At 42.4% G+C, this 26,365-nt stretch overlaps 1 protein-coding gene across 1 annotated transcript in view; it reads right to left on the bottom strand.

The window, feature by feature from the left end:
- TRIM50 (tripartite motif containing 50) overlaps window positions 1–26,067 on the bottom strand; it is a 39,013-nt gene extending 12,946 nt beyond the window's left edge. The window contains exons 1-2 of the mRNA XM_068266356.1: window positions 25,663–26,067; window positions 9,447–9,542 (exon numbers count right to left, since the gene is read on the bottom strand). Coding sequence (XP_068122457.1) covers window positions 9,447–9,542; window positions 25,663–26,067 — 501 coding nt within the window. The remainder of the gene's footprint in view (window positions 1–9,446; window positions 9,543–25,662) is intronic.
- Between the last annotated feature and the right edge of the window lie 298 nt (window positions 26,068–26,365).

The raw sequence follows: 26,365 nt of genomic DNA, 5'->3' as shown, positions 1-26,365 counted from the left end.
GCGCCCCGAACTGTCGCTACTCAGAGCTGTCGCCGGGCGACAGTTGCCGCCGCAACTTCGCCGCAACTGTCGCTAGTCCCCGTGTGTATGCGGACTAGCGACAGCAACCCATAGGCAATACACGGAGCTTCCGGCAGGGGGGTGGAACGTCGGCGTCAGCTTCCGTCGCATCACTAATCCCTCTTCCGCCGTGTGTATGCGGAGGGACCTGGCGACGAGCTGTCGCCGATGCGTCGCGCAAACGCGCCGTGTGCTAGCAACCAGCTACATTTGTAGCTCGTGTGTACCCACCATAAAAGACAGATGGCAATAAAAACCTGATGAAGAATAACAATAAAACCTGATGAAGAATAACAATCTTAGAGCTACCTAAAAAAGAATACAAAACATTGTTCTGGAAACTAAATGGATATTTGCTTAACCACACAGTTCTACAAATAAAGTCAAACAAAAACTTTTGAAACATTGTGAGCTCAAATCAAGTGAATAGACTGGGAACCTAAAAATACAGAAGGCTTGCAAATTGTCATTAGGGGCAAACTAATTTATTTAAGATCCAAAGTGAAAAGAAAGAAAGAATTTCATACATAAATCTACTCTTGCAGAAACTCATTAGAAAGCACTAAAATAGGCGACATGACCACCTGCTAAGGTTTTTAAATTTCACCCCTCAAAAAAAAGAATAAAAAAAAGTTAAAAAAATATTTTTGCATTTAAAGTCCTACGTCTGGTCCCTCTGTCTGGCTCCAGGGAACAATTAGGGAGAAATATTGTAAGAGACAAACCTTACTAAATATACCTGCATCTCTTCTCATTGCTTTTTTGTGTTTGTTGCTGTGTTTATTGGTTTGTTTATCTGTGTTTATTGGTTAGAGGTCTGCTAATAACTCGTACACACCTCCAACAAATCGCACAACCAATCCGATGACATGAACAACCACACGACAACCAGTTGACAAGACCTGTATTTCCACACATTTTTGTTTTCACTTTTTTCTAAATAGGGCCCTGTCTCTTTACATTTTCAACTTTCACTTTCTGAATCTGAAGAAATAACTACAGGACAATGAATCATGGCAATGCTAATGATCTGACAAAAAAAGCATTTCAGTCATCTTAAAAATGTTGAACAATAACATTGTTCTTTTCAGTATGACCTTACAAAATGTGCAAATAGTGAGTTGGAAATATCTTGCCTGAAATGTCAAGTGTGTCTAAGAAAATGTGTAGCACAAGCTTCATAGTAGGGAAAACTATAAAAGTTAATTCAACTGCTAAAGATATTGGGGCTGATTTTAACAACAAGCACAAAAAAATAACAAAAACCTAGAACTAAAGTGGGGGGAGCTGTCCAGGGCATCACATCAGGATAATTAAAAAAAAAAAAAAAAGCTGAGTGGTTATTATAGTGCTACAACTTTGCAGTCTGGTTTAAAATTATTTAAAAAAATATATATATATATATATGTGTGTATATGCTTACAAAGTTTGATAATTGTTAAAAATAATATTTATTTTAAATACAATAAACTTTGAAGTATAGGTCAGAAATCCATGGGCAATTATCAAAACATTGATATGTCCCTGAAAAATCAGGGAAAGCTGGCCATTCTCCATGATATAATGCCTGGTACAAAACATGCAATTTCCAGTCAAATAGACAGGTCAAATTCAATATTTCCAAGAGGTCTGATCTGATTTCCAATCATTTTTCTGATAAATTTTGTATAGAAGTGATCTTAAAATTGATCGGAAATAATCAATTCAACCTGTCTGAATTTGCATGGTGTGTACCAGGCATTAAAGTCAATGAAGGTGTCTATTATTTCAGAATGAGTTCATGTAAGGTTGATAAGGGTTTCAAGATACCCAAGTTGAAAACATTTTGCCACATCAGATTTTATTCTAGGAGCTGTAGAAACATTAGTCTGCACAGGACATGAGTCACGGATCTGATTGTTCTTTCATTGTATATTAGTGGGAGTCAGACACCTTATGCAAGACCACATGTATTGTGCCAGGAAAGCCTTATCTCCATTCCTCTGAAGGACGAGTTACAAGGACAACTGGCTCTCATTTTCAGCGTGACTATAGCCTAATCGCTGTGTGTGGGAGTGTCCCAGCATTACAATGTACACAATGATCTCACCCTGTGCCTACGACAGGATATTTTCATAACACCAAGCACTTGTGAAATGGAATGTTCGGACATAAAGGATGGGTCACATACTTCTGTGAACTAATGTTAGCAATTGTTATCTTGAACAGAAAATTATCGATTGCGCCAAACAGATGATTTCACTCAAAAGGTGGTGGGGAGTGGTGGTAGTAAATTGCTTAGGGCCCCATAGCTAGTTGGCGAGGATGTAGAAATAGGGGTACCCTCTTACATATTTTTAAGGGGAAGCAGGAGAGAAGGGCGCCAGCGGCTAGTGGACGAAAAGGGCGCGGCCATTGACTCTAATGCTATTATCGTTAAAAAGCAGAAAAAAGGGCTCCCGATAAATATCGTTAACAACATTAGAGCATTAAAGTTTTTTTAAATATGTTATTGTTTTAGAATCTTGCAATGTTATAGTTTCTGTCATATTGTTTTGTTTGTATGTACAGATTTTACGTTATCAAAGATATTATCGTTTCTATGTGTAAAAGGGTGTTTCTGCACGGGGAGTGTTTAGAGTTAGGCACCACCAGGGGAGGTGGTTAGGGTTAGACACCTTCGGGGGACGGTTAGGTTTAGGCACCACCGGGGGGTGGTGGTTAGGATTAGGACTAGGCACCATCAGGGGAGTGGTTCGTTTTACTCACCACCAGGGGAGGGTTCTGTGTGAGAGTAGGATTGGGTTAAGCTGTATTGTTGAATTATGTTATGATTTTTAACGTTAATATATTTTCGTTATCAACACCCGTCTGTTTAAAAAACATATTTATAATTAACCAATTTCGGTAATGACGTTTATCGTTATTAAGATTTCGTTATCCACCTTTTTAAAAGAGGAGTTGTCAGCAATACTATCTCAGAAAACAAACAAACACATTTATAAGTAGAGAAATACTTGCTCTACTTACATAACATATGTATTGCACTGTACACGTTTTGATGTGATGTGATGTTTTAGTGATTTTTCTACAGTAAAAAAAGAGAAAATACTTCTTAGCATTTCCCATTTTAACTGTGGCTATTTTGAAGCCAATTCTGATGTCATTTCCTCCCTTACTCTCCTCTGCCTGATTTCCCCGCTCTACACTACAGAAAGTGCATTGTCTCAGCATGAGAAATATTGGCCAAAAAGAGGAACAGAGGTGTGGGAGGGGAAAGCAGGAGGGAAAGAGGCTTCAGCCAATCAGGCTGTATTAGTTAAGTCTGAGGAGAAGTAGAGAAGCAAAAAAGGACAACCCAGCATGCCCTGCAACTTCCTTTTTGTGTACCAAATTTTGTGTGTACCAAATAAGAGTCAGGTAAACTGGGGAATGATCATTTATCAACAAGAAAAGTAATAGTGATTTTAACTTTTGGATTGCCTGGTTAGCATCCTTATTACTTGTTTACCAGATAAAAAAAAATAATTGATTCTTGATTTTATGGCCGACAGTTACACTTTAAGCAACAGCATAATAATCTTTACAGAAAAATGTTTCGATGTTACAGCTTACAGAACTCCTCAGAGATGTTACAGTGCAGCTACTTCCTGGTTTAACCACCCTGGCGTTCTATTAAGATCTCCAGGGCGGCTGCGGGAGGGTTTTTTTTAAATAAAAAAAAAACTATTTCATGCAGCCAACTGAAAGTTGGCTGCATGAAAGCCCACTAGAGGGCGCTCCGGAGGCGTTCTTCCGATCGCCTCCGGCGCCCAGAATAAACAAGGAAGGCCGCAATGAGCGGCCTTCCTTGTTTTGCTTAGATCGTCGCCATAGCGACGAGCGGAGTGACGTCATGGACGTCAGCCGACGTCCTGACGTCAGCCGCCTCCGATCCAGCCCTTAGCGCTGGCCGGAACTTTTTGTTCCGGCTACGCTGGGCTCAGGCGGCTGGGGGGACCCTCTTTCGCCGCTGCTCGCGGCGGATCGCCGCAGAGCGGCGGCGATCGGGCAGCACACGCGGCTGGCAAAGTGCCGGCTGCGTGTGCTGCTCTTTATTTGAACAAAATCGGCCCAGCAGGGCCTGAGCGGCAGCCATCGGCGGTGATGGACGAGCTGAGCTCGTCCATACCGCTAAGATGGTTAATGGAAACACATACAGGGTTAACCTCATGTGTTTACATATAGCCTGTCTGAATGGCACACCTGTGGCACAGATCAGACAGAGCTAACAGCTCAAATTACAGTGGCTCATTACTAGCAGATAAGAGAGAATTAGACAGGCTGTTATGTCACTCACACAGTGTGGGTTTTGCTAAAAAGGTTTAGGTCCTCTTTATAATGAACGGCTAGTTTTCTACCGCTCTATGTAATACAACAGACTGTGGCTGACAGAGATCAGTTTCTATCGATAAATTGCTTAACCACTTGCCGACTGCCCACAGCCGATGGGCGGCGGCAAGGGCTGGGCCCAAACACCCGCAATACGCCCATCGGCGGTGGCGGGCGTGGTTATGCGGCGATCCCGTCATTCGTGCCGCGATCAGCCGCCGGCGACAGGATCCGCACCTCTCGCGCTGTAACCCGCCGGCCGTTCGGAAGCGCCGATGTAATGTATACAAAGCATATTATACAGGCTGCCTCCTGCCCTGGTGGTCCCAGTGATCGAGGGACCACCAGGGCAGGCTGCAGCCACGCAGGTAAGCACCCAAGCACACTGATCTGCCCCCCCCTTCCCTCTGATCGCCCACAACACCCCTCAGACCCCCCATGCCCACCCCTCAGACCCCTGTTTGCACCCAATCACCCCCTAATCACCCATCAATCACTCCCTGTCACTATCTGTCAGCACTGTTTTCTTTAGTTAGTCCCTAAACTGCCCCCCCTGGGGGCTCCTGATCACCCCCCACACTCTCAGATCCTCCCCAGCCCCCCCCCCCCGTGTACTGTATATATCTATCCTCCCCTGTAATCACCTGTTAATCACCTGTCATTCACCCGTCAATCACCCGTCAATCATCACCTGTCACTGCCACCTATCAGATCAGACCCTAACCTGTCTCTTACGGGCATCTGATCACCCTCCCACACCATCGCCCGCAGACCTACCCTCAGATTACCTCCAAAGTGCATTGTTTACATCTGTTCTGCCATCTAACCACCCACTGATCACCCATCAATCACCCCCTGTCACCACCTGTCACTGCTACCAATCAGATTAGACCCCTATCTGCCCCCAGAGCACCCAATCACCCGCCCACACCCTCACAACGACCTCATACCCCCCACCCCAGACCTCCCCCTCCTGTGTACTGTATACATCTATTCTCCCCTGCAATCACCTGTCAATCACCTGTCAATCACCCCGCAATCACCCCGTCACCACCTGTCACTGCCTCCCATCAGATCAAACCCTAACCTGCCTCTTAAGGGCATCTGTTTACCCTCCCACACCATCATATTGCCCGCAGACCTACCCTCAGATCACCTTCAAAGTGCATTGTTTACATCTGTTCAGCCATCTAATCACCCACTGATCACCCATCAATCACTCATCAATCACCCCCTGTCACTGCTACCCATCAGATTAGACCCCTATCTGCCCCTAGGGCACCCAATCACCCGCCCACACAATCAGAACGCCCTCAGACTCCAGCCCTGATCACCTCGCCAGTGCATTGCTTGCATCTATTCCCCCCTCTAATCACACCTTGAGACACCCATCAATCACCTCCTGTCTCCACCTGTCACCCCCTAGCACACCTACCCATCAGATTAGGCCCTAATTTGCCCCGTGTGGGCTCCTGATCACTCGGCCAAACCCTCAGATCCCCTTCCGATCACCTCCCCTGTCCATTGATTGCATCTATTTTCCCCTCTAACCACCCCCTGAGACGCCAATCAATCACCTTCTGTCACCCCCCTAGCACTCCTATCCATCAGATCAGGCCCAATACAACCTGTCATCTAAGAGGCTACCCTGCTTATGACCGGTTCCATAAAATTCGCCCCCTCATAGACCACCTGTCATCAAAATTTGCAGATGCTTATACCCCTGAACAGTCATTTTGAGACATTTGGTTTCCAGACTACTCACGGTTTTGGGCCCCTAAAATGCCAGGGCAGTATAGGAACCCCACAAGTGACCCCTTTTTAGAAAAAAGACACCCCAAGGTATTCTGTTAGGTGTATGACGAGTTCATAGAAGATTTTATTTTTTGTTTTTTTCACAAAGTGTCATTTTCCACTAACTTGTGACAAAAAATAAAATCTTCTATGAACTCACCATACACCTAACGGAATACCTTGGGGTGTCTTCTTAGTGGCCCCAAACCGTGAGGAGTAGTCTCGAAAACAAATGCCTCAAAATGACCTGTGAATAGGACGTTGGGCCCCTTAGTGCACCTAGGCTGCAAAAAAGTATCACACATATGGTATCGCCGTACTCAGGAGAAGTAGTATAATGTGTTTTGGGGTGTATTTTTACACATACCCATGCTGGGTGGGAGAAAGCTCTCTGTAAATGGACAATTGTGTGTAAAAAAAAATCAAAAATGTGTCATGTACAGAGATATTTCTCCCACCCAGCATGGGTATATGTAAAAATACACCACAAAACACATTATACTACTTCTTCTGAGTACGGCAGTACCACATGTGTGGCACTTTTTTGAAGCCTAACTGCGCTAAGGGGCCCAAAGTCCAATGAGTACCTTTAGGATTTCACAGGTCATTTTGAGACATTTGGGTTCAAGACTACTCCTCACGGTTTAGGGCCCCTAAAATGACACTATGTGAAAAAAAAAACAATAAAAATCAATTTCCGCTAACTTGTGACAAAAATAAAATCTTCTATGAACTCACCATACTCCTAACGGAATACCTTGGGGTGTCTTCTTTCTAAAATGGGGTCATTTGTGGGATTCCTATACTGTCCTGGCATTTTAGGGGCCCTAAACTGTGAGGAGTAGCCTTGAAACCAAATGTCTCAAAATGACCTGTGAAATCCTAAAGGTACTCATTGGACTTTGGGCCCCTTAGCGCAGTTAGGGTGCAAAAAATTGACACACATGTGGTATTGCTGTACTCAGGAGAAGTAGTATAATGTGTTTTGGGGTGTATTTTTACACATACCCATGCTGGGTGGGAGAAATCTCTCTGTAAATGGACAATTGTGTGTAAAAAAAATCAAAAATTGTCATTTACAGAGATATTTCTTCTAGCCAGCATGGGTATGTGTAAAAATACACCACAAAACACATTATACTACTTCTCCTGAGTACGGCAATACCACATGTATGTCACTTTTTTGCAGCCTAACTGCACTAATGGGCCCAAAGTCCAATGAGCACCTTTAGGCTTTACAGGGGTGCTTACAATTAGGCACCCCCCAAAATGCCAGGACAGTAAACACACAGCCCAGAAATGACCCCATTTTGGAAAGTAGACACTTCAAGGTATTCAGAGAGAAGCATAGTGAGTCCGAGGCAGATTTCATTTTTTTTTGTCGCAAGTTAGCAAAGTGTCATTTTCCGCTAACTTGTGACAAAAAAATAATATCTTCTATGAACTCACCATGCCTCTCAGTGAATACTTTGGGATGTCTTCTTTCCAAAATGGGGTCATTTGGAGAGTATTTATACTATCCTGGAATTTTAGCACCTCATGAAACATGACAGGTGCTCAGAAAAGTCAGAGATGCTTCAAAATGGGAAAAATCACTTTTTGCACCGTAGTTTGTAAACGCTATAACTTTTACCCAAACCAATAAATATACACTGAATGTTTTTTTTTTTTTATCAAAGACATGTAGCACAATAAATTTGGACAAAAATGTATACCGAAATTTTACTTTATTTGAAAAATGTCAGCACAGAAAGTAAAAAAAAATCTTTTTTTGACAAAATTCATGTCTTTTTGATGAATATAATAAAAACTAAAACTCGCAGCAGCAATCAAATAGCACCAAAAGAAAGCTGTATTAGTGACAAGTAAAGGGGGTAAAATTCATTTAGATAGTAGGTTGTATGATCGAGCAATAAACCGTGAAAGCTGCAGTGGTCTGAATGGAGAAAAAGGCTCTGGTCCTTAAAGGAATACTATCGATTCACATATTTTTTTCAATTGACACAGGAATTGTTTGGGAAGTGCTGCTAAGTACTGGTGTATACATTTTAGTAGCAACTTCTTTGTTTACTGTTAGCAAAATACATTCAAAGTTTACTGACGCCAAAACTGATGGCTAACTGAGCCATTAGGAGAGGGGAAATTCCCCTCACACTTGATCAGTTAACTCTATGTGTAGCTCTGTGTGTGATAGAGAGAGACAGGACACAGGAGCTGCAGCTGTTGGGAGCTCTGTTTCTGACTGAAGTGTCTGAAGAGAGCAGATGAAATGTAACGAATTGTCACAGCTTTTCATATTGTTTTTGCTTTCAGAGTTTGATATGTTTGATATTTGCTTTCTGTAGTCTGATATGCTACTCTGGCTGTGCATTGAAGCAGACACCCCTTCTGCAATTAATTTGTCCCAATATAGCTAAATCCTACCCTCAATAAATTACAGCTTTTGCCTCTGATATTTAACAGTAGGAAAAGGTTTACACAGCTACTTAGACATTATTTGTACATTGTCATTTTAGAACACTTGGGTATCGATAGTATTCCTTTAAGGGGCGAAAAGACTGTGGTTAAAGGATACCCGAAGTGACGTGTGACATGATGAGATAGACATGGGTATGTACAGTGCCTAGCACACAAATAACTATGCTGTGTTCCTTTTTTTTCTTTCTCGGCCTGAAAGAGTTAAATATACCTGTAAGTGGCTGACTCAGTCCTAACTCAGACAGGAAGTGACTACAGTGTGACCCTCACTGCTAAGAAATTGCCCTTTTTATTTCTTTCCTGCTCTCAGAAGCCATTTTCTACTACAAAAGTGTTTTATAGTTGGAATTTCTTATCAGTGAGGGTCACACTGTAGTCACTTCCTGTCTGAGTCAGGACTGAGTCAGCCCCTTACATACCTGATATTTAACTCTTTCAGGCAGAGAAAGAAAAAAAGGATCACAGCATAGTTATTTGTGTGCTAGGCACTCTACATACACATGTCTATCTCATCATGTCACATGCCACTTCAGATATCCTTTAAAATCAATAGACAGTTGATTAATCGGGCATGAGTGGAGCAATAGATGCCTGGCAAATTCAAACAAAAGTGACCAAATCAGCTCTAAAAATCTAATTGTGTATGGCCATTCAGTCTACTGAGCAATGGAATGTGTGACACTCACTGTACAATGGAATTTGTGACACTCACTGTACAATGGAATGTGTGACACTCACTGTACAATGGAATGTGTGACACTCACTGTGATACGGGTTTTGTTGTTGGTGAGTTTGCTTATCTGCTCTTCCAGAGCTCTTCTCTCTTTCTGCAGCTCCGTCATCAGCGCTGACACGTCTTCCTATAGACAAGTAATGACATGGTTCCAATACATCAGATATTTGATTAGGTGGGTCAGATAAGTGAATCTGTATACAAATAAAAGTACTGCAGCTTTAAGGCCCGTACGCATGCACGTCACATGGCGCGGGGGGGGGAGTGGTGAGAACAAAGCTAACAACTGTGGCAAGATCAAATTGATCCACTTGCTGCCAGTTGGGTCTGCTGTACACTTGCTGGATTGCCGGCAGAGGCAGTCATACCGACCACCTGAGCCAACTTTAATCTACCATGTGCACGGGCCTTCGGGCTTGGTAAATAGAGATGGCAATGCTTAGAAGAACTCATGGAGAAACGTGATCAGTTTGATCAGTTGAGTTATGATTTGTTATGATTTGCTGTGATGACTTCCTGGTTTAACACATGATCATGACCAGCACATCAGAGCCTTACAAATCTATCAGCTGGTCAGACTGATCACATGCTTCTCCATGAGTTCTCCTAAGCATTGCCATCCCTATTGGTACATAGATAAAGGAACTAAAAAACACTTAGCGTTCACCAAAAACATGTTATAGCAAAAAACTTTAAGGGCTAGTTCACAGTGCTCAGTTGCCTTGCTGAATAATTCTGTATGTCAACTCTGCCCATACACATCTATGGGCATGTTCACAGTACTGCGATGTAACGGATCACGTTATTCTAACTCGCTGTATGCATGCTCTGTATTAAAGTCTATGGCCAGTCTTTAATGCAGTTCACATTCATTATAATGCGTGTTTTATGCAGCTGACCACTGTAAACCTAACTTAACACTACATAAATCTCCTTTCCTCTGAACCTTACATCTAGTATTTGCTAACAGTTTTCATAATAAACAGCCCTTACACATAGTCCTTGCTAAAACTACAGGGGTTGGACAAAATAATGGAAACACCTAACATTTTGGCATCATAATCTCTGAACATGTTTTAAGCAATCAAAACTTGACATATGTTATTTTTTTTTTGTTTATTATTTTTGTTATTTGATATGTTTAATTAAAATAATTGTTTTTTTTTTAATGGATATTTAAACCAAAGTTGGTTATAATTTATAAAAATGGCAGATCTCTCAGACTTTCAAAGAGGACAAATTGTTGGTGCTCGTATGGCAGGCGCTACTGTAACAGAAACTGCCCGAATGCTTGGCATTTCAAGAGGTAGTCTCAAAAGTAAGGACTGCTTTTGAAAGAGAAGTAAAAACGTCCTCAGCAAAGCACAATTGTAGCCAAAAGTCGAAGTTGTCTGAGAGAGATCGTCGGACTCTAAATCGAATTAGAAAAGCTTGCAAGACCACGGCTCCTAAAATCACTGCAGAGCTGAATGTACACCTACAGAACTCAGTTTCTACAAAAACTGTTGCACAAATCGGCTGGCATAGCAGAACGCGGAAAAACCGCCGCGTCGGACGCGGCGGTTTGTACGCATAGGCCTGCTTTTCTCAGTGGGGCGGGATGTGGAGGAAACGCCGCACGCTCGGACAGCGTGGGGGCGGATTCCGCATCCCATACAGCAACAACATTACAACACATGACTGGTGTGGCTGGGACGGATAGTCCACACTGGTTTAGGAGGACGCGTGCGCGCGCAGAGAGGCAGGGCCTTTATGGCAGTCAGAGGAGGGTCAGCTGACCGGGCCGGTCAGCTGACAATTGCAGCAACTTTTATTGGTCCAGCACTTAAGGGAGGTGCTGGAGAGCACTGGTGTAAATATACTGGGTGCTGGTCATTCTCTGGTTGTCTGTCGTTGCGATCACTATGTGGTAGCACTCAGGCCTTGTCTGTATTTGTGTTCTAGCATAGTTTCCAAAGGTGTTGACGATCACGGACCTCACACCTTAGCGTTAGGAATATTGAACTGTATTATTTGTTATGACCTTCTGCCTGCCTGACTATTCTCCTGTACTCTGATTCTGTACCTTGCTATCTCTGATATCCTGTTGCCAAACTCTGCTCGTTCCTGGACTCTGTATTTGCCTCCTGATTCTGTACCCCGCTATTCTGATACTCCGTTGCCAAACCCTGCCTGTTTATTGGATTTCGTATCTGTCTCCTGAATCTGTACCGTATCTGTCTGTGTGTTAATGACCTGGATTGCCCGACCTCGAGAACTGGCCTTACTGTAAGAGGCAGTCCCCAGACCTGTTAGTGACACCTTCTTCCTGGTATCACTCACACGCTGTCCTTCCTACTCTCAGCCTAGCTCTTCCCCCGGGAGAGTCTAGGCCTTCGGAAGGAACTACTACTGTGCTATACTCAAAATATTACTGTTGCACTTAAACACTCATTTGCTATCTCAGGTGTCCAGAGGTTAGTAGATATATCTGATTATCGGTGATACTGCAGATCATCAATAATCGGGTATATTCTGTATTCTCGGTGATACTGCAGTTCACCGGTAATCAGACCCTCTCTGTGTTACACCAATCGTTACACAAATGTTTTAAAGCATTTAGAGTGGTGTAGAAACCACCAGAATTGGTCCCTCGAGCAGTGGCAAAATTAGATTTTCTCTGACGAATCATCTTTCACCTTATTTCCGACCTCCGGCCGAGTGTACGTTTGGAGACAGCCGAAAGAAGCATTTCATCCAGACTGCCTTCTCCCAACCATAAAACATGGCGGGGGTTCTGTGATGATCTGGGGTGCTATTTCTTGGAAGTCCACCAGGCCAATGATTTCCCTTCATGGAAGAATTAACAGCCGAGACTATTTAGGAATTTTGGGCGACCAAGTTCATCCTATGGTTCAAGAGCTGTTTCTGAAGGGGAATGCCATCTTTCAAGATGATAATGCCCCAATCCATACAACTAGAATTGTTAAAGAATGGCACTAGGAACATTCTAATGAAGTTGAGCATCTCATCTGGCCAGTGGCCACCACAATCTCCAGACCTCAACATTATTGAGCATTTATGGTCGTTATTAGAGACTGAAATAAGAAGTCGATTTCCTCGGCCATCGTCTCTAAAAGAACTGGAGGGTGTTTTAACTGAAGAATGGGCTAAAATTCCTTTGGAAACAATTCACAATTTGTATGAATCAATACCTCGGAGAATTGAGGCTGTAATTGCCACAAAAGGTGGACCTACAGCATATTAAAATATATTTTTTTGATTTTCAAGGTCTTTCCATTATTTTGTCCAACCCCTGTACATACATACTTTAGACTTTTCTGGGCTGAACCAATCATTCTAAAACAGGTTTGTCCCCTCAGTAGAGATTATGAAATATATCTGTAATATAATCAATAGCACTAGCAAAAAGGAAGGTTCCCATAAAGATGATACTTTTTTCTAATGACACAGCTGACATTTCCACTGACCATCTGCTGAATGATAGATTACATATACTGCTACACTGTTCTCAGTCAAAAACCTTTTCTATGGGAATGGATAATATCTTTCCTCGGATCAGAAGATACCATAGCAGCCTGACAGCAGTGAATGAAACTCCATTCACCATTGCACCAGTTCATCGCCAGTCGAAACCTATCGGCTGAAACTCTCAGCAAACTTTTGTTTAGGCAGCGTCAGTCAGAGTATATGAATATATAAAGTCAGCGCAGGTCTATAGTAATACAGCTTTCATCATTTTTTGGTATACAGGATCTTCGAACAAAAGGGTAAAGAAGCAAGGCTTACCAGATTCCAACAACCCACATTATAAGGTTGTAAACGAGTTTGATAGGTGGTCCGCAGAACTTTCAAATGGTGTCGTTTCACCAGCGATGTTGCACACTACAGATTCCTCCGGAATATAGTAGATATCCTGAGATCGCAGAGACTCACCAAAGGGGAGTCCAGTAGGATAGTGACATGAAAGAGATGTACGGCACATCTAAGTGTAAACCGTCTTTATTACATAACAAGTAAAACAATTAAAAACAAGGATAAAGGAAAACTCACATACGGGGCCCGTGCACTGGGAAGCCCGAAAAAGTAGCGCGCATAAAATGGTCAATAGAAGACCTCAAATAAAATGGTGCCGACCGGTTTCGCAATCTTGCGTCATCAGGGGAGATTGCGAAACCGGTCGGGAAGGCGACAGGCGGCACCATTTTATTTGAGGTCTTCTATTGACCATTTTATGCGCGCTACTTTTTCGGGGTTCCCAGTGCACGGGCCCCGTATGTGAGTTTTCCTTTATCCTTGTTTTTAATTGTTTTACTTGTTATGTAATAAAGACGGTTTACACTTAGATGTGCCGTACATCTCTTTCATGTCACTATCCTACTGGACTCCCCTTTGGTGAGTCTCTGCGATCTCAGGATATCTACTATATTCCGGAGGAATCTGTAGTGTGCAACATCGCTGGTGAAACGACACCATTTGAAAGTTCTGCGGACCACCTATCAAACTCGTTTACAACCTTATAATGTGGGTTGTTGGAATCTGGTAAGCCTTGCTTCTTTACCCTTTTGCTTTGTGATGAGATAGAGGCGCCCCACAAGGATATACACACGGAAATCCTCTTCCTTTCTCCTCCTATACCAACAACCTTTGCAGCTGTGTTGAGGGTATCCCCTGATGACGGCGAGAGGCCGAAACTAGTCGGGACGAGAGCGGGCTATGCATCTTGTTCGTGTGTGTTGCTGAGTACCACAGGGTGGGAAGCGAACTAACCGCAGAGGGTCCTAATTGGCATAGGACCCTCATAATGTGAGTGTTTTTACTGTATATCATCTATCCAATAAATTTTTGCCTTAGACTTATCCACTGAGAGTACCTCTTCTCCTTTTTGTTCACTGGGTTGCTGAGATCACGTCATATAGCACCCAAAACACAGGAGGGGCCTCTGGAGGTGGATTGGAGTTCGTGTTTATACAACGTAATCCCTGGCGCTGTGATCGAATATACCAGTATTTCTGTGGAGGAAAAAGAGGTATCCCCTGATGACGGCGAGAGGCCGAAACTAGTCGGGACGAGAGCGGGCTATGCATCTTGTTCGTGTGTGTTGCTGAGTACCACAGGGTGGGAAGCGAACTAACCGCAGAGGGTCCTAATTGGCATAGGACCCTCATAATGTGAGTGTTTTTACTGTATATCATCTATCCAATAAATTTTTGCCTTAGACTTATCCACTGAGAGTACCTCTTCTCCTTTTTGTTCACTGGGTTGCTGAGATCACGTCATATAGCACCCAAAACACAGGAGGGGCCTCTGGAGGTGGATTGGAGTTCGTGTTTATACAACGTAATCCCTGGCGCTGTGATCGAATATACCAGTATTTCTTTACCCTTTTGTTCGAAGATCCTGTATACCAAAAAATGATGAAAGCTGTATTACTATAGACCTGCGCTGACTTTATATATTCATTGCTTGTGTGGACTTTTGGACATTGTCCTTCTCGGCTGCGGTCGCCTTCTGCCTTGGCGCTGACACTTGTTTTTTATTTTAGTCAGAGTATATGGATGTAACGATTGCGGGTTTCTATTTCCGTGGTCAGCGCATAAGATGGGCTTTTGGGCATTATTGCCGGTGACAGGAGCCACCCAGGGACACATCGAGGGATTGAGTGGTCTCAAGTGGGCTAAAAGAGGAACTGTCGCAAAAGTCTTCAAATTTAAAACACATACAAATAAGAAGTACATTTCTTCCTGAGTAAAATGAGCCATAAATTACCGTACTTCTCTCCTATGTTGCTGTCACTTACAGTAGGTGGTAGAAATCTGACAGAACCGACAGGTTTTGGGCTAGCCCATCTCCTCATGGGGGATTCTCAGCATGGCCTTTATTCTTTTTAAAGACACTCACTGAAAAAGACTTTTACAAAGATGCTGACCAGCCTCCCTGCTCACCGTACACTTTATTGGCAGTTGGACGGGGCAACTGCCATTTACTAAGTGCATTTTGAAAATAAAGAAATCCATGTGAACCCCCCATGAGGAGATGGGCTAGTCCAAAACCTGTTGGTTCTGTCAGATTTCTACTACCTATTGTAAGTGACAGCAACATAGGAGAAAACCTGCCATGAGCTGTCAGGAGCATCATTCTCTGCAAATACTATATAAAAATTCTATGAAATCCAAACGTGGACAGTAAAATGCATATGTAATGTAAGTACAGCCAATATTTAGCTACTGATATATGTGTTTTTTTTCTCTGAGACCTTATACCTAACAGCTCCTCTTTAACCACCCTGGCGTTCTATTAAGATCGCCAGGGCGGCTGCGGGAGGGTTTTTTTTTTAATAAAAAAAAAACTATTCCATCCAGCCAACTTTCGCTGCATGAAAGCCCACTAGAGGGCACTCCGGACGCGTCATTCTGATCGCCTCCGGCGATCAGAATTAACAAGGAAGGCCGCAATGAGCGGCCTTCCCTGTTTTGCTTACCTCGTCGCCATGGCGACGAGCAGAGTGACGTCATGGACGTCCTGACGTCAGCCGCCTCCGATCCAGCCCTTAGCGCTGGCCGGAACTGTTTGTTCTGGCTACGCTGGGCTCGGGTGGCTGGGGGGACCCTTTTTCGCCGCTGCACGCGGCGGATCGCCGCGCTGCAGCGGCGATCAGGTAGCACATGCAGCTGGCAAAGTGCCGGCTGCGTGTGCTCCTTTTTATTTCATGAAAATCGGCCCAGCAGGGCCTGAGCGGCAGCCTCCGGCGGTGATGGACGAGCTGAGCTCGTCCATACCGCCCAGCAGGTTAAAGAGGAACTCCAGTGAAAATAATGTAATAAAAAAGTGCTTCATTTTTACAATAATTATGTATAAATGATTTAGTCAGTGTTTGCCCATTGTAAAAATGTTTAAATCCCTGATTTACTTTCTGACATTTATTACATGGTGACATTTTTACTGTTGGCAGGTGATGTAGCTGCTGCTTGCTGTTTTGGCAGTTGGAAACAGCTGTAAACAGCTATTTCCCACAATGCAGCAAGGTTCACAGACAGGAAACTGCCAAGAGTTCGTACTCAGAATTTTTTTGTGGGAGGGGTTTCACCACAATATCAGCCATACGGTGCCCCCTGATGGTCTGTTTGTGAAAAGGAATAGATTTCTTATATAAAAGGGGGTATCAGCTACTGATTGGGATAAAGTTCAATTCTTGGTCGGAGTTTCTCTTTAAGGAAGCCCCAGGTAAATATGGAACCTGAGATAACTTTTATTTCAGGTTCTCTTTAAAGAGAATCTGTATTGTTAAAATCGCACAAAAGTAAACATACCACTGCGTTAGGGGACATCTCCTATTACCCTCTGTCACAATTTCGCCGCTCCCCGCCGCATTAAAAGTGGTTAAAAACAGTTTTAAAAAGTTTGTTTATAAACAAACAAAATGGCCACCAAAACAGGAAGTAGGTTGATGTACAGTATGTCCACACATAGAAAATACATCCATACACAAGCAGGCTGTATACAGCCTTCCTTTTGAATCTCAAGAGATCATTTGTGTGTTTCTTTCCCCCTGCATCTCTCATGCACTGAAGTTTCAGGCTGCTCTTTTCTTCCTGCAAACAGCTTTGCCCTTGTCTGTAATTCTTCAGTATGTGAAAGCCCAGCCAGCTCAGAGGACGGTTTATCCAGCTTGTAAAAGATAAGAGAGAAGATGCTCTAATCTAAATAACACACAGGCAGTGTGCAGAGAGGGGCCTGAAAGGGGGAGTTCATAGCAGAACCACAACACTGAAGAACTTAGCAGCCTTCCAGACACAGGCTGACAAGTCTGACAAGAGAGAGATAAGTTGATTTATTACAGAGACTGTGATAGTACAAAGTGCTGCAGTTAGCCAGAACACATTAGAATAGCTTTTGGAACTTGTAGGATGATAAAAAACAGGATGCAATTTTTGTTACGGAGTCTCTTTAAATATTAAAATTGCTCACATTTTACAATATGCACGTATAAGTAATTTAGTTGGTGTCTGCCCATTGCAAAAAACTTTCCTCTCCTTGATTTACATTCTTAAATTATTCACATGTGGCAACATCTTTACTGCTGGCAAACAGCATCTCTGCAGAATGTTCATTTGTTGTGTGTTCCAAACTGAGCAGAAATAACAGCTTGGCCTATATGCAATTAGCTTTTTCTCATATGAGATAATTTTTCATCTTCTATTTAAAATAACTTTTCAGCACTCTGCAATTGAAAAAGTATCAAAAAGTTGGTGAAAAAGTTCTATCAAAGTTATTTTGAGTATTTTCTTGCTTGCTGGTGGTTTCAAAGGCATTTTACTGACCAGTTTGAAAATATCACCTAGGAGATTAATGAATGATTATAAAAATAGTTGTTCAATTGGATTTTTGTCAAACCAAAATTTGGATTTTCTTGTTGGTTATCTGATCGCTCAAACGATTTTTTGCTAGAAATTGGGTCATCAGCGGCCATTTTAAAGGGGTTCTGTTTACCTTTTAAAAAAAACAAAACTGCAACTTACCTGGGGCTTTATCGATCCCTTGCAGCTGGAATGTCCCGCGCTGTCCTCTTCCGATGTGCCGTTCCCTGCCGCAGGTAGACTAATAGAAGTGCGGCTGCGCAGCCATGGCCACACACATGCTCACTCCCGCGCGCGTCAGCGGGAGCTTACTGCGCTGTACAAAGTTTTCCTGTACTGCGCCTGCGCAGTAAGCTCCTGCTGACGCGTGCGGGAGCAAGCACGCCACACTTCTATCTGTCTAGTTAGACGAATAATTACACTGGTGCCGGTGATGGGGGACAGCGCATTGAAAGAGGACGGTGCTGGACATTCCAGCTGCAGGGGGCCGATAGAAGCCCCAGGTAAGTGGCAGCTTTTGTTTTTTAAAAGCTCAACAGAACTCCTTTAAGGCACACCTGTGCAATATTTATGCTGTCTAATCAGCACCTTGATAGGCCACACCAGTAAGGTGGGATGTATTATCTTGGCAAAGGAGACATGCTCACTAATTTAGACAGATTTGTGAACAATATTTGAGAGTAATGGATATTTTGTGTATGTAGAAAATGTTTCAGATCTTGCAAAATGGGAGCAAAACCGAAAATGTTGCGTTTATATTTTTGATCAATGTATGACATGATATGTGCTACCTCATATGTAATGTTGGTATTCCAATTTGGCATAACAAGTTCGTAACTCCTGAACACTGCCAAACACCACACCATTTCAGTACTGAACAAGCGGACAGGGTCAGGGGGAGTTCACTTCTTGTGCTTCACCGCATGCTTCATTAGACTCCTCCTTCCAAAGCTGTGGAGTTTGGGGTTAGGGTGTTCCTAATTTGTTATGTCAAATTCGAACACCAACAGTACTAAAATTACCCAGATAAGGGCTGCAAACGCATCTCATCTTATATTAAGACGATTCCAGACCAGGCCAAGTCTGTAGGATCAGTTTTGATTGTGAATGATTTCCATTTTATTATGGTGGTGGTGGGTGGAAGGGGGGTGCGTCTCTAGTTACCTGAACCATGAGCGAGTTTCATGTATTTCTAAAACACTTCGAAAAACAGCAAAAAATATCTCCAGCAGAATTCCTGGGTTTGATTCTTGTAGTGGAAAGCTGACCCTACATGGGCAAGCACAACCCAATCAGATTCATAGTCATGACTTTCTAGAAAACTTTCTTATGGATTTCTAAATCAAGGTCACTATAACCATTTCCAGCCAGAAAATCACTGGAATGTTTTTTTGTTTTATTTTACAAAACACATTTTACTTTTGATAACTGTAACCAGTCCAAGCTCACTGACTGGTCTCAGATCATTCTCCAGGCACCAAGGCCAGGAGCTGCAGTGCAGCCCAGAGATAACTGCACGTCCAGGTAAAGATAACAATGTTGGTAAATTACGGTAACCGGTTTGCAGCACAGGGTACATGCAGCAACAATATTAATTTACAGGTGATGTGAAGAGGCTTAAAGCACAACTGAAGTAAAAAGGGATAGGAAGGCTGCCATATTTATTTCCTTTCAAACAATGCAAATTGTCTGGCTAGCCTGCTGATCCTCCGCCTTAAGGCTGCATTTCCACTTGTGCGGTGCCAATCGCCGCAGTAAAAATTCGCATGCGGATGCGAAATTCGCATGCGGATCCATGCGAATTTTCATGCGAATTCGCAAGGATGACGATGCATGCGAATTTACCCATGGCAGTGCTGGTGTGCTTATCCATTGTTTCTATGCGAATTCGCATGAAAATTCGCATACCTAAACCTCATGCGAATTTCCTATTAAATATATTGTATGCGATTCGCATAGCAGTATGCGGTATGCGAATTCTGATGGCTCTGCAATGCGAATTTTTTCTGCACAGAAAAACGCAAAGGAATCCTGACAAGTGGAAACAGTCCCATTCACTTGTATTGCTATGCCCGTTTCCACTATCACGAATCTGCATGCATATCCTGCATTGCATGCAGATTCGCACAGCCAATACAAGTGGATGGGCCTGTTTCCACTTGTCAGTTTTCCTGAGCGTTTTTCTGTGCAGGATTTTTCTGCATGGCAGAGCCCTCAGAATTCGCCTGCGTGTGGAATGCATGCGAATCGCCGCTAATGTATTTAATAGGGAAATCGCCTGCGGCTTTGGTATGCGAATTTTCATGCGCATGTAAATCAATGGAAAAGCACACCGGCACTGCCATGGTTAAATTCGCATACAGCGTCATCCATGTGAATTTTCATGCGAATTCGCACAAAAATTCGCATACCAAAGCCACAACCGCACGTGAAATTCGCATCCGTATGCGAATTTTTACCGCGGCGATTCGCACCGCACAAGTGGAAACGGGCCCTATAGGTCAGTACAACCGACTGATAACAGGCAGTTTTCCTGATCCAGTTGTCAGATCTACTCACACGAATGTTGGTCTGATATAGTGCAGTTGATGCGTGTGTAGAAGTCATTTGAACGTGTAGTCCGTCATTCCGCTTGCGTGGACAGTATGTAAATGAGTTGGTCGTTTATCCATCTGAATGTGTGGACATACAGGTTGTGCGGTTCGTCGGGTCGTGCGGGTGGTCGTGTGCATGTTGTGTACTAGGTGGACGTGTGTACGTAGCTTTATACATTTTGTCATGGACAATGAACAAGCATGCAGATCGGATGTTTGACTATAGTGTGACTGGATTTGCTGCATGCTTGTTTCAGGTGTGGATACTACGTATGCATGAAAGATCAGCAGGATAGCTAGGCAACTGGTATTATTTAAAAGGAAATAAATATATCCAGCGTCCATATCCCTCTCACTTCGATTTCAATCGTTTTTTATTGGAATTTTTAAATTTTTTACAAACCATATGTTTCAGACATATTTATACAGTAACATTGTTATAGTGTTAACATAATACAATATTGAAAGGAAAATACTCTTAACAATCAGAAGAGATGTACAAAAAAAAAGATAAAATTATTACAAAGCATATAAATAATCCACACTAAATGTAGAAGGAGCATATTTAACACTGTGGACTTAAACTTTCAGAGCTAGAAGATCATTTAAAAAAGCCAGTTTAGAATCTCAGATATTTACCTAAATGGCTTGACCATTAATTATAGTATTCAACAACTTTATTTGCTCTCAAGCTAGTGCTTATTGGCATATACTAATTTATATTAATATTATGCTTAAAATACGCATGAAATACGCATAATTTTACGCATATGGATCCCTACGTGTAAGTTACATGCGTCTAAACACCTATTTATCGCGTATAAGCTAATTAAATGCGTCAAAGACGCGCAAACGCGTCACAAACGCGCAAACGCGTCAAAAGCGCGCAGAAACGCGGTAAAAACGCGGTAAAAAACTCTAAAGTGCTAAAAATGCTATAAAAACACCAAAATTGCTGGAAAAAAAACCAATTTTACATAGATTACAGGAAATATGCTCAAATTATCTGGATGATTATATAACACTCAAAATTAATTTAACTTATAAAATTTACATATAAAAGGGAGAGAAAGGGAAATTTTTAATAAAAATTTTAAGGATATCTATATACCACCTCTAAATGACTCTGTAATGGTTATACAGATCCTATTTTAGATCCATCCCTAGTGTATTATTATATATATATATACATCACCACAAACAAAGGAGCATCCTCTGGAGAATGGGGGATACTATCGTCCCTACTGAGACCCCAAAGGACGCTTCCCCATTAAGTCAACTAGGGAGGCTTTGAATCAAAACTTCTATGGATCAAAGATTGTAAGTCAAAGGTGGACTAATTTACATCTCTATTATGCTAATATATGTCTCTCTTAGCGCCTGTTCCAAATCTTGTTAATTGTTGTTTAACTATCTTATTGAACTAAAATTATATTGTCTATCCTAAACTACCTAACTATTCTACACTACTCAACTAATACACTAATTGCTTATTATAGGTTCCTATCTGTGTGCTCAGTACTTACATGAATTGCTTGGGTAAAGCAGTGGTCCATATAGCGATAAGTAGAGTCGCCATCCGGAGTCTAGGTCGGGTTTTATAACATAACTTACAGTTCTATCTATGGTTGATCACTAATAAAACATAACGAGATTATGCTGCATAATATTAGTCCATGTGAGGGTTATAATGTTACACTTATTATTCAGTTATACTAAAAATTCTTGTAGTTTCGATTCTTTGTATATAGTAGGCCACAAATATGCCTTTTTCCAAAAGGCCTTGACAGTACAATTTTTAATTGCCCATGTTCTTTCAGCTTTCATATTAAGATCAGTTTTCCTCAAGATGTCCTCTAAGGTGGGTATATATTGGGATTTCCAATTCTCGGCTATGGCTATTTTAGTTACTACACAGAGATGATTAAAAATAAATCTCTCGCCTAATGGAAGGTCCATAGTATTGATATGCAGTAATGCCATTTCCGGTGGTATGGAAGTCAAGAAAACAGGAAGTTGTTTTAGAAATACCTCAATTTCCTTCCAGAGTCTAGTGATTTTAGGGCATGACCAAAACATATGTAACAGTGACCCAGTGCCATTACAGTTTCTCCAACACAAGGGAGAGGTATTGTCATCAAACTTAGAGATCTTCTCAGGAGTCAGATACCAATGCCATAAAATTTTTAGAAAGTTTTCATAATGGAGTACGCATTTTGTTGACCCTCTCAGAGACCCATAGGCCCGCCCCCATTGTTCTTGTTCAATGTCTAAATGGAATAATTCCTGCCATCTCTCCAACTGCCATTTTGGAGCATCATCTTTGAGTTGTAAAAATGTTTTATAGAATATTGCTATACCTTTTTGTTTATGGTTTTGTGGGTCTAATAATCTCTTTATTTGAGGTAGATAGGTTATGTTGATAGGTGAATGTTTATTAATGAATTTCCTAATTCTAAAATATTTTGGTTTGTCTGACTTGGGGATATCAAATATTGATACTAATTCTTCGAAGGGTTTTAATTGATCTTCTGTCATTATATCTGCTACTTTAGTTATTCCTTTTTGTATCCAATTATCGAGGTCCAAATTTTTTAAGGCTTTGGCTAAATTAAGTAAGGGTACTTCTATATGTATGGCCAGGGGGTGTACGTTACTTAGGTTGATCATTTCCTTCCATATTCTTCATATCCCTCTCACTTCAATTGTCCTACTACAAAAAGGACTGTAATGGAAATAAATTACCCTATCTTAAATGAGACTCCTCAGCCCCACTTTTATGCTGGGCATGCACGGCTCAATTTTTCCGCTCGATTCACCCGCTCGATTGTTTCGCCACTTGATTCCGCAGTCAATTCTCTTATCTTCCGCTCGTTTTTCTTATCGTTTTCCATTCACTTCAATTCCATTCGGAAACCATCGGGCGGGAATGAGGACATGACGGAACTTATCTATCGAGCCCTCTTGCTCAAAATTGAGCCGTGTATTCCCAGCATTACTCTCTTACTTAATATACCCCTTGGTATCTCCTTTCCCCTGTCCAAACCTACAGGTATATTATAAGGGCCTTGCTGCTCCATCCGCTCACTACATGGTGTAGCTATTATATCGTGTGACAATTCATTCAAATAGAGAAGTCACCGATTGTCTTCAATGATCACAGAGCCACGGAAGAGAGCCGTGGTGTGCTACATACTGTATAAATACTATTCTGGCTATTGCGAGTAAAACCCTGGTACAACTAGGTGGCGGTTACAAGAAAGCAGATACTAATAAGGAATAACTCTCAATTGTCCCCATTTCTGCAGGAAAGTCTACAAGCAAATCCCACTGTACCCCTGTCTACTCTTAAGCTGGCCATACACTAGGCCGATTACCCGCCGATCGACAGCAGATTCAATCACTGGGATCGAATCTGCTGTCAAATCGTTCACGCAACACGCTAATTTTCGATCTATTTCGGCCCGAAATAGATCGGTCCCGTCGATCGCGCCGTGCGGGAAATTACCGTCGATCGTCGCGGGTAAGGAGCGCATCACTAGCGGCGTACGACCGACGCAGGTATACATTACCTGAAGCTGGCTCCTGGCATCTCCGCATCACCTCCCGGCGGGCATCTTCTCCGCATCAGCTTCCGCATCCCGGCATCCGGCATAACTTCCTGTGTCACTGCAGTGACAGCGGAAGTACAAATAGAGGGCACTCTATTTGAACTTCCGCTGTCACTGGAGTGACAGAAAGTTATGCCGGGATGCGGAAGCTGATGCGGAGAAGATGCCCGCTGGGAGCCGATGCGGAGAAGATGCCCGGGACCAGGCTTCAGGTAATGTATGCGGGGGCCCGAAGGGCGACAGCGGCAGCTCAGCAGATTGTGATCGGTTTCAGGCTGAAATCGATTCACAATCTGTTTGCAGTAAAGGCAGCCATACGATCCCTCTCTGATCAGATTCGATCAGAGAGGGATCTATCTGTTGGTCGAATCTGATGGCAAATCGACCAGTGTATGGCTACCTTAAATGTCCTTTTTATTCTTATATACAGATCCATATTAACAAAGTGTTTGTCCTTGCTAAAATAAAAAGTAGTTATGTTGAGCTAAATTTGTATCCCTTATCTCTAAGTTATTATTTTGCTTATCTAAAAACCCTAATATAAAGTAAGATTAGCGGTGAAGGAAAGGACCAGCGTGAGGTGTGATGAAGGTGTGACTGGAGGTGTGATGAAGGTGTGAGAGGAGGTGTGATTGGAGGTATAATAAAAGTGTGACTGGAGGAATTATAAAGGTGTGACTGGAGGTGTGATAAAGGTGTGATTGGAGGTGCAACTGGAGGTGTGATGAAGGTGTGACTGGAAGTTTGATGATGGTGTGACTTAAAGTGAACCTCCAGACTAAAAATCGACTCAGCAGCACTGAAAAGGCCTGGTGTTTCTTTAACAGTTTCACAGCATCAGAACTTTGTTTCTCTTATACAAGCCTCATTTTTAGCTGCACAGAAGAAAACTGCCCGGGCATTTTTTCCCCCGATGCTGTGCAAAGCATGATGGGATTTCTGATGTTGTTGTTCTCATTCTGCTGTTTTGGTGCAATTTTCTTTTTTTTTACATTTTGAATTTGACATTTGAAGCCTAGCGCATGCAGCTGGGAGGGGTTATCAAGGCAAGACAGTTGGAACGGTGTCTTATGCTCCCTGTCACTTCATTTCAACCAAAAAGATGGCTGCCCCCATGACAAAGATGGCAGCCCCCATGAATCACAAACATTAGCCTGTTCTTTTAAAACAGGGTGGGTAAAAAAATTATATTACCTATCTATTCTAATTAACATAACTAATGTAACTTAATGACATAATGTTTGTTTAGGCTGAAGTTCCCCTTTAAGTGTGATGATGGTGTGACTGGAGGTGTGATGAAGATGCTGTTGGAGGTGTGATGAAAGTGTGGTGAGTGAGTGTCTTTTGCCCTAATGTGTCTGTGCTACCAGGGGTCGCTCTTTCTGGTGTAAGAGAAGTTAAACGATATGCTAAGGGAGTAATAGTACAAGCTGATGGGGAACAGTTTGAATAGTGTAATTTATAAGCACATTTCCCTTAATCTAAAAACCCTAATATAAGGTAAGATTAGTGGTGAAATAAAGGACCAGCGTGAGTCCCCGTTTCACTTGCATACAACATTTGCATAATTCTGCATCAACTCAAAATTATTTGCATCTCATTGACCATCACTAGTAACCACATACAATACAACCTGTCGATTCAAGCATGATTGTAACTCATAACTCAGGATTATGTATGCCTACCTTCATTCTGCTATATACGCTTGTAAGTGGTGTGATGTGGTGATGCTTGTGATCCCCGATTGTGCCACATAGGCCACAGATAACTTCTTGGTCCTGCTCACAGTAGAGGCTGAGGGGGTTACTGTGTCTAGGGCATATCTCAGTCGCAGCTTGCTCCTCACTCAGTATCTTCAGGGTATCAATGAGTCGCTTTAGTGAAACATTGGGAGGAGAAGAGCTGTAATCCACTTCCTGGCGACACACAGGACACAACAGAACGAAGTGGGATTCCTTCATCAGGCCCCATAAGCAGTCCCTGCAGTAGGAATGCCCACACTGCAGCATGGCCGGGTCCTTAAATACCTCCAGGCAGATTGGGCATGTCAGCTGGTTCTCCAGCAGAGGGAGTCTTATATTACAAGCCATCCCTCTTTGTATGGATCTGTAATACACCACCAAGCAGACTTCAGGTTAATTTATGTATCATAATGTGTTGAGAGCAATCTACTGTATATTATGATATTAATTAATACTGTGACTGTATCTAAAATGTAAATTACTGCAGTAAAACAGCATGTAAATAAAGACCATAACGGCAAAGAATATCACTGTATGTTCTAGAGTAAAAGAAGAAATGATAAGCAAAGATCAACAAAGTGTACTTTCTTCACTTCCAGACCTGACTGGTAGTGTGGCAACTTTATTATACTGTATGCCAAAAGTA

Source organism: Hyperolius riggenbachi, chromosome 2 (assembly GCF_040937935.1).
Source record: "Hyperolius riggenbachi isolate aHypRig1 chromosome 2, aHypRig1.pri, whole genome shotgun sequence".
Classification (NCBI taxonomy): Eukaryota; Metazoa; Chordata; class Amphibia; order Anura; family Hyperoliidae; genus Hyperolius; species Hyperolius riggenbachi.
This window is presented reverse-complemented; position numbering and strand designations above follow the sequence as displayed.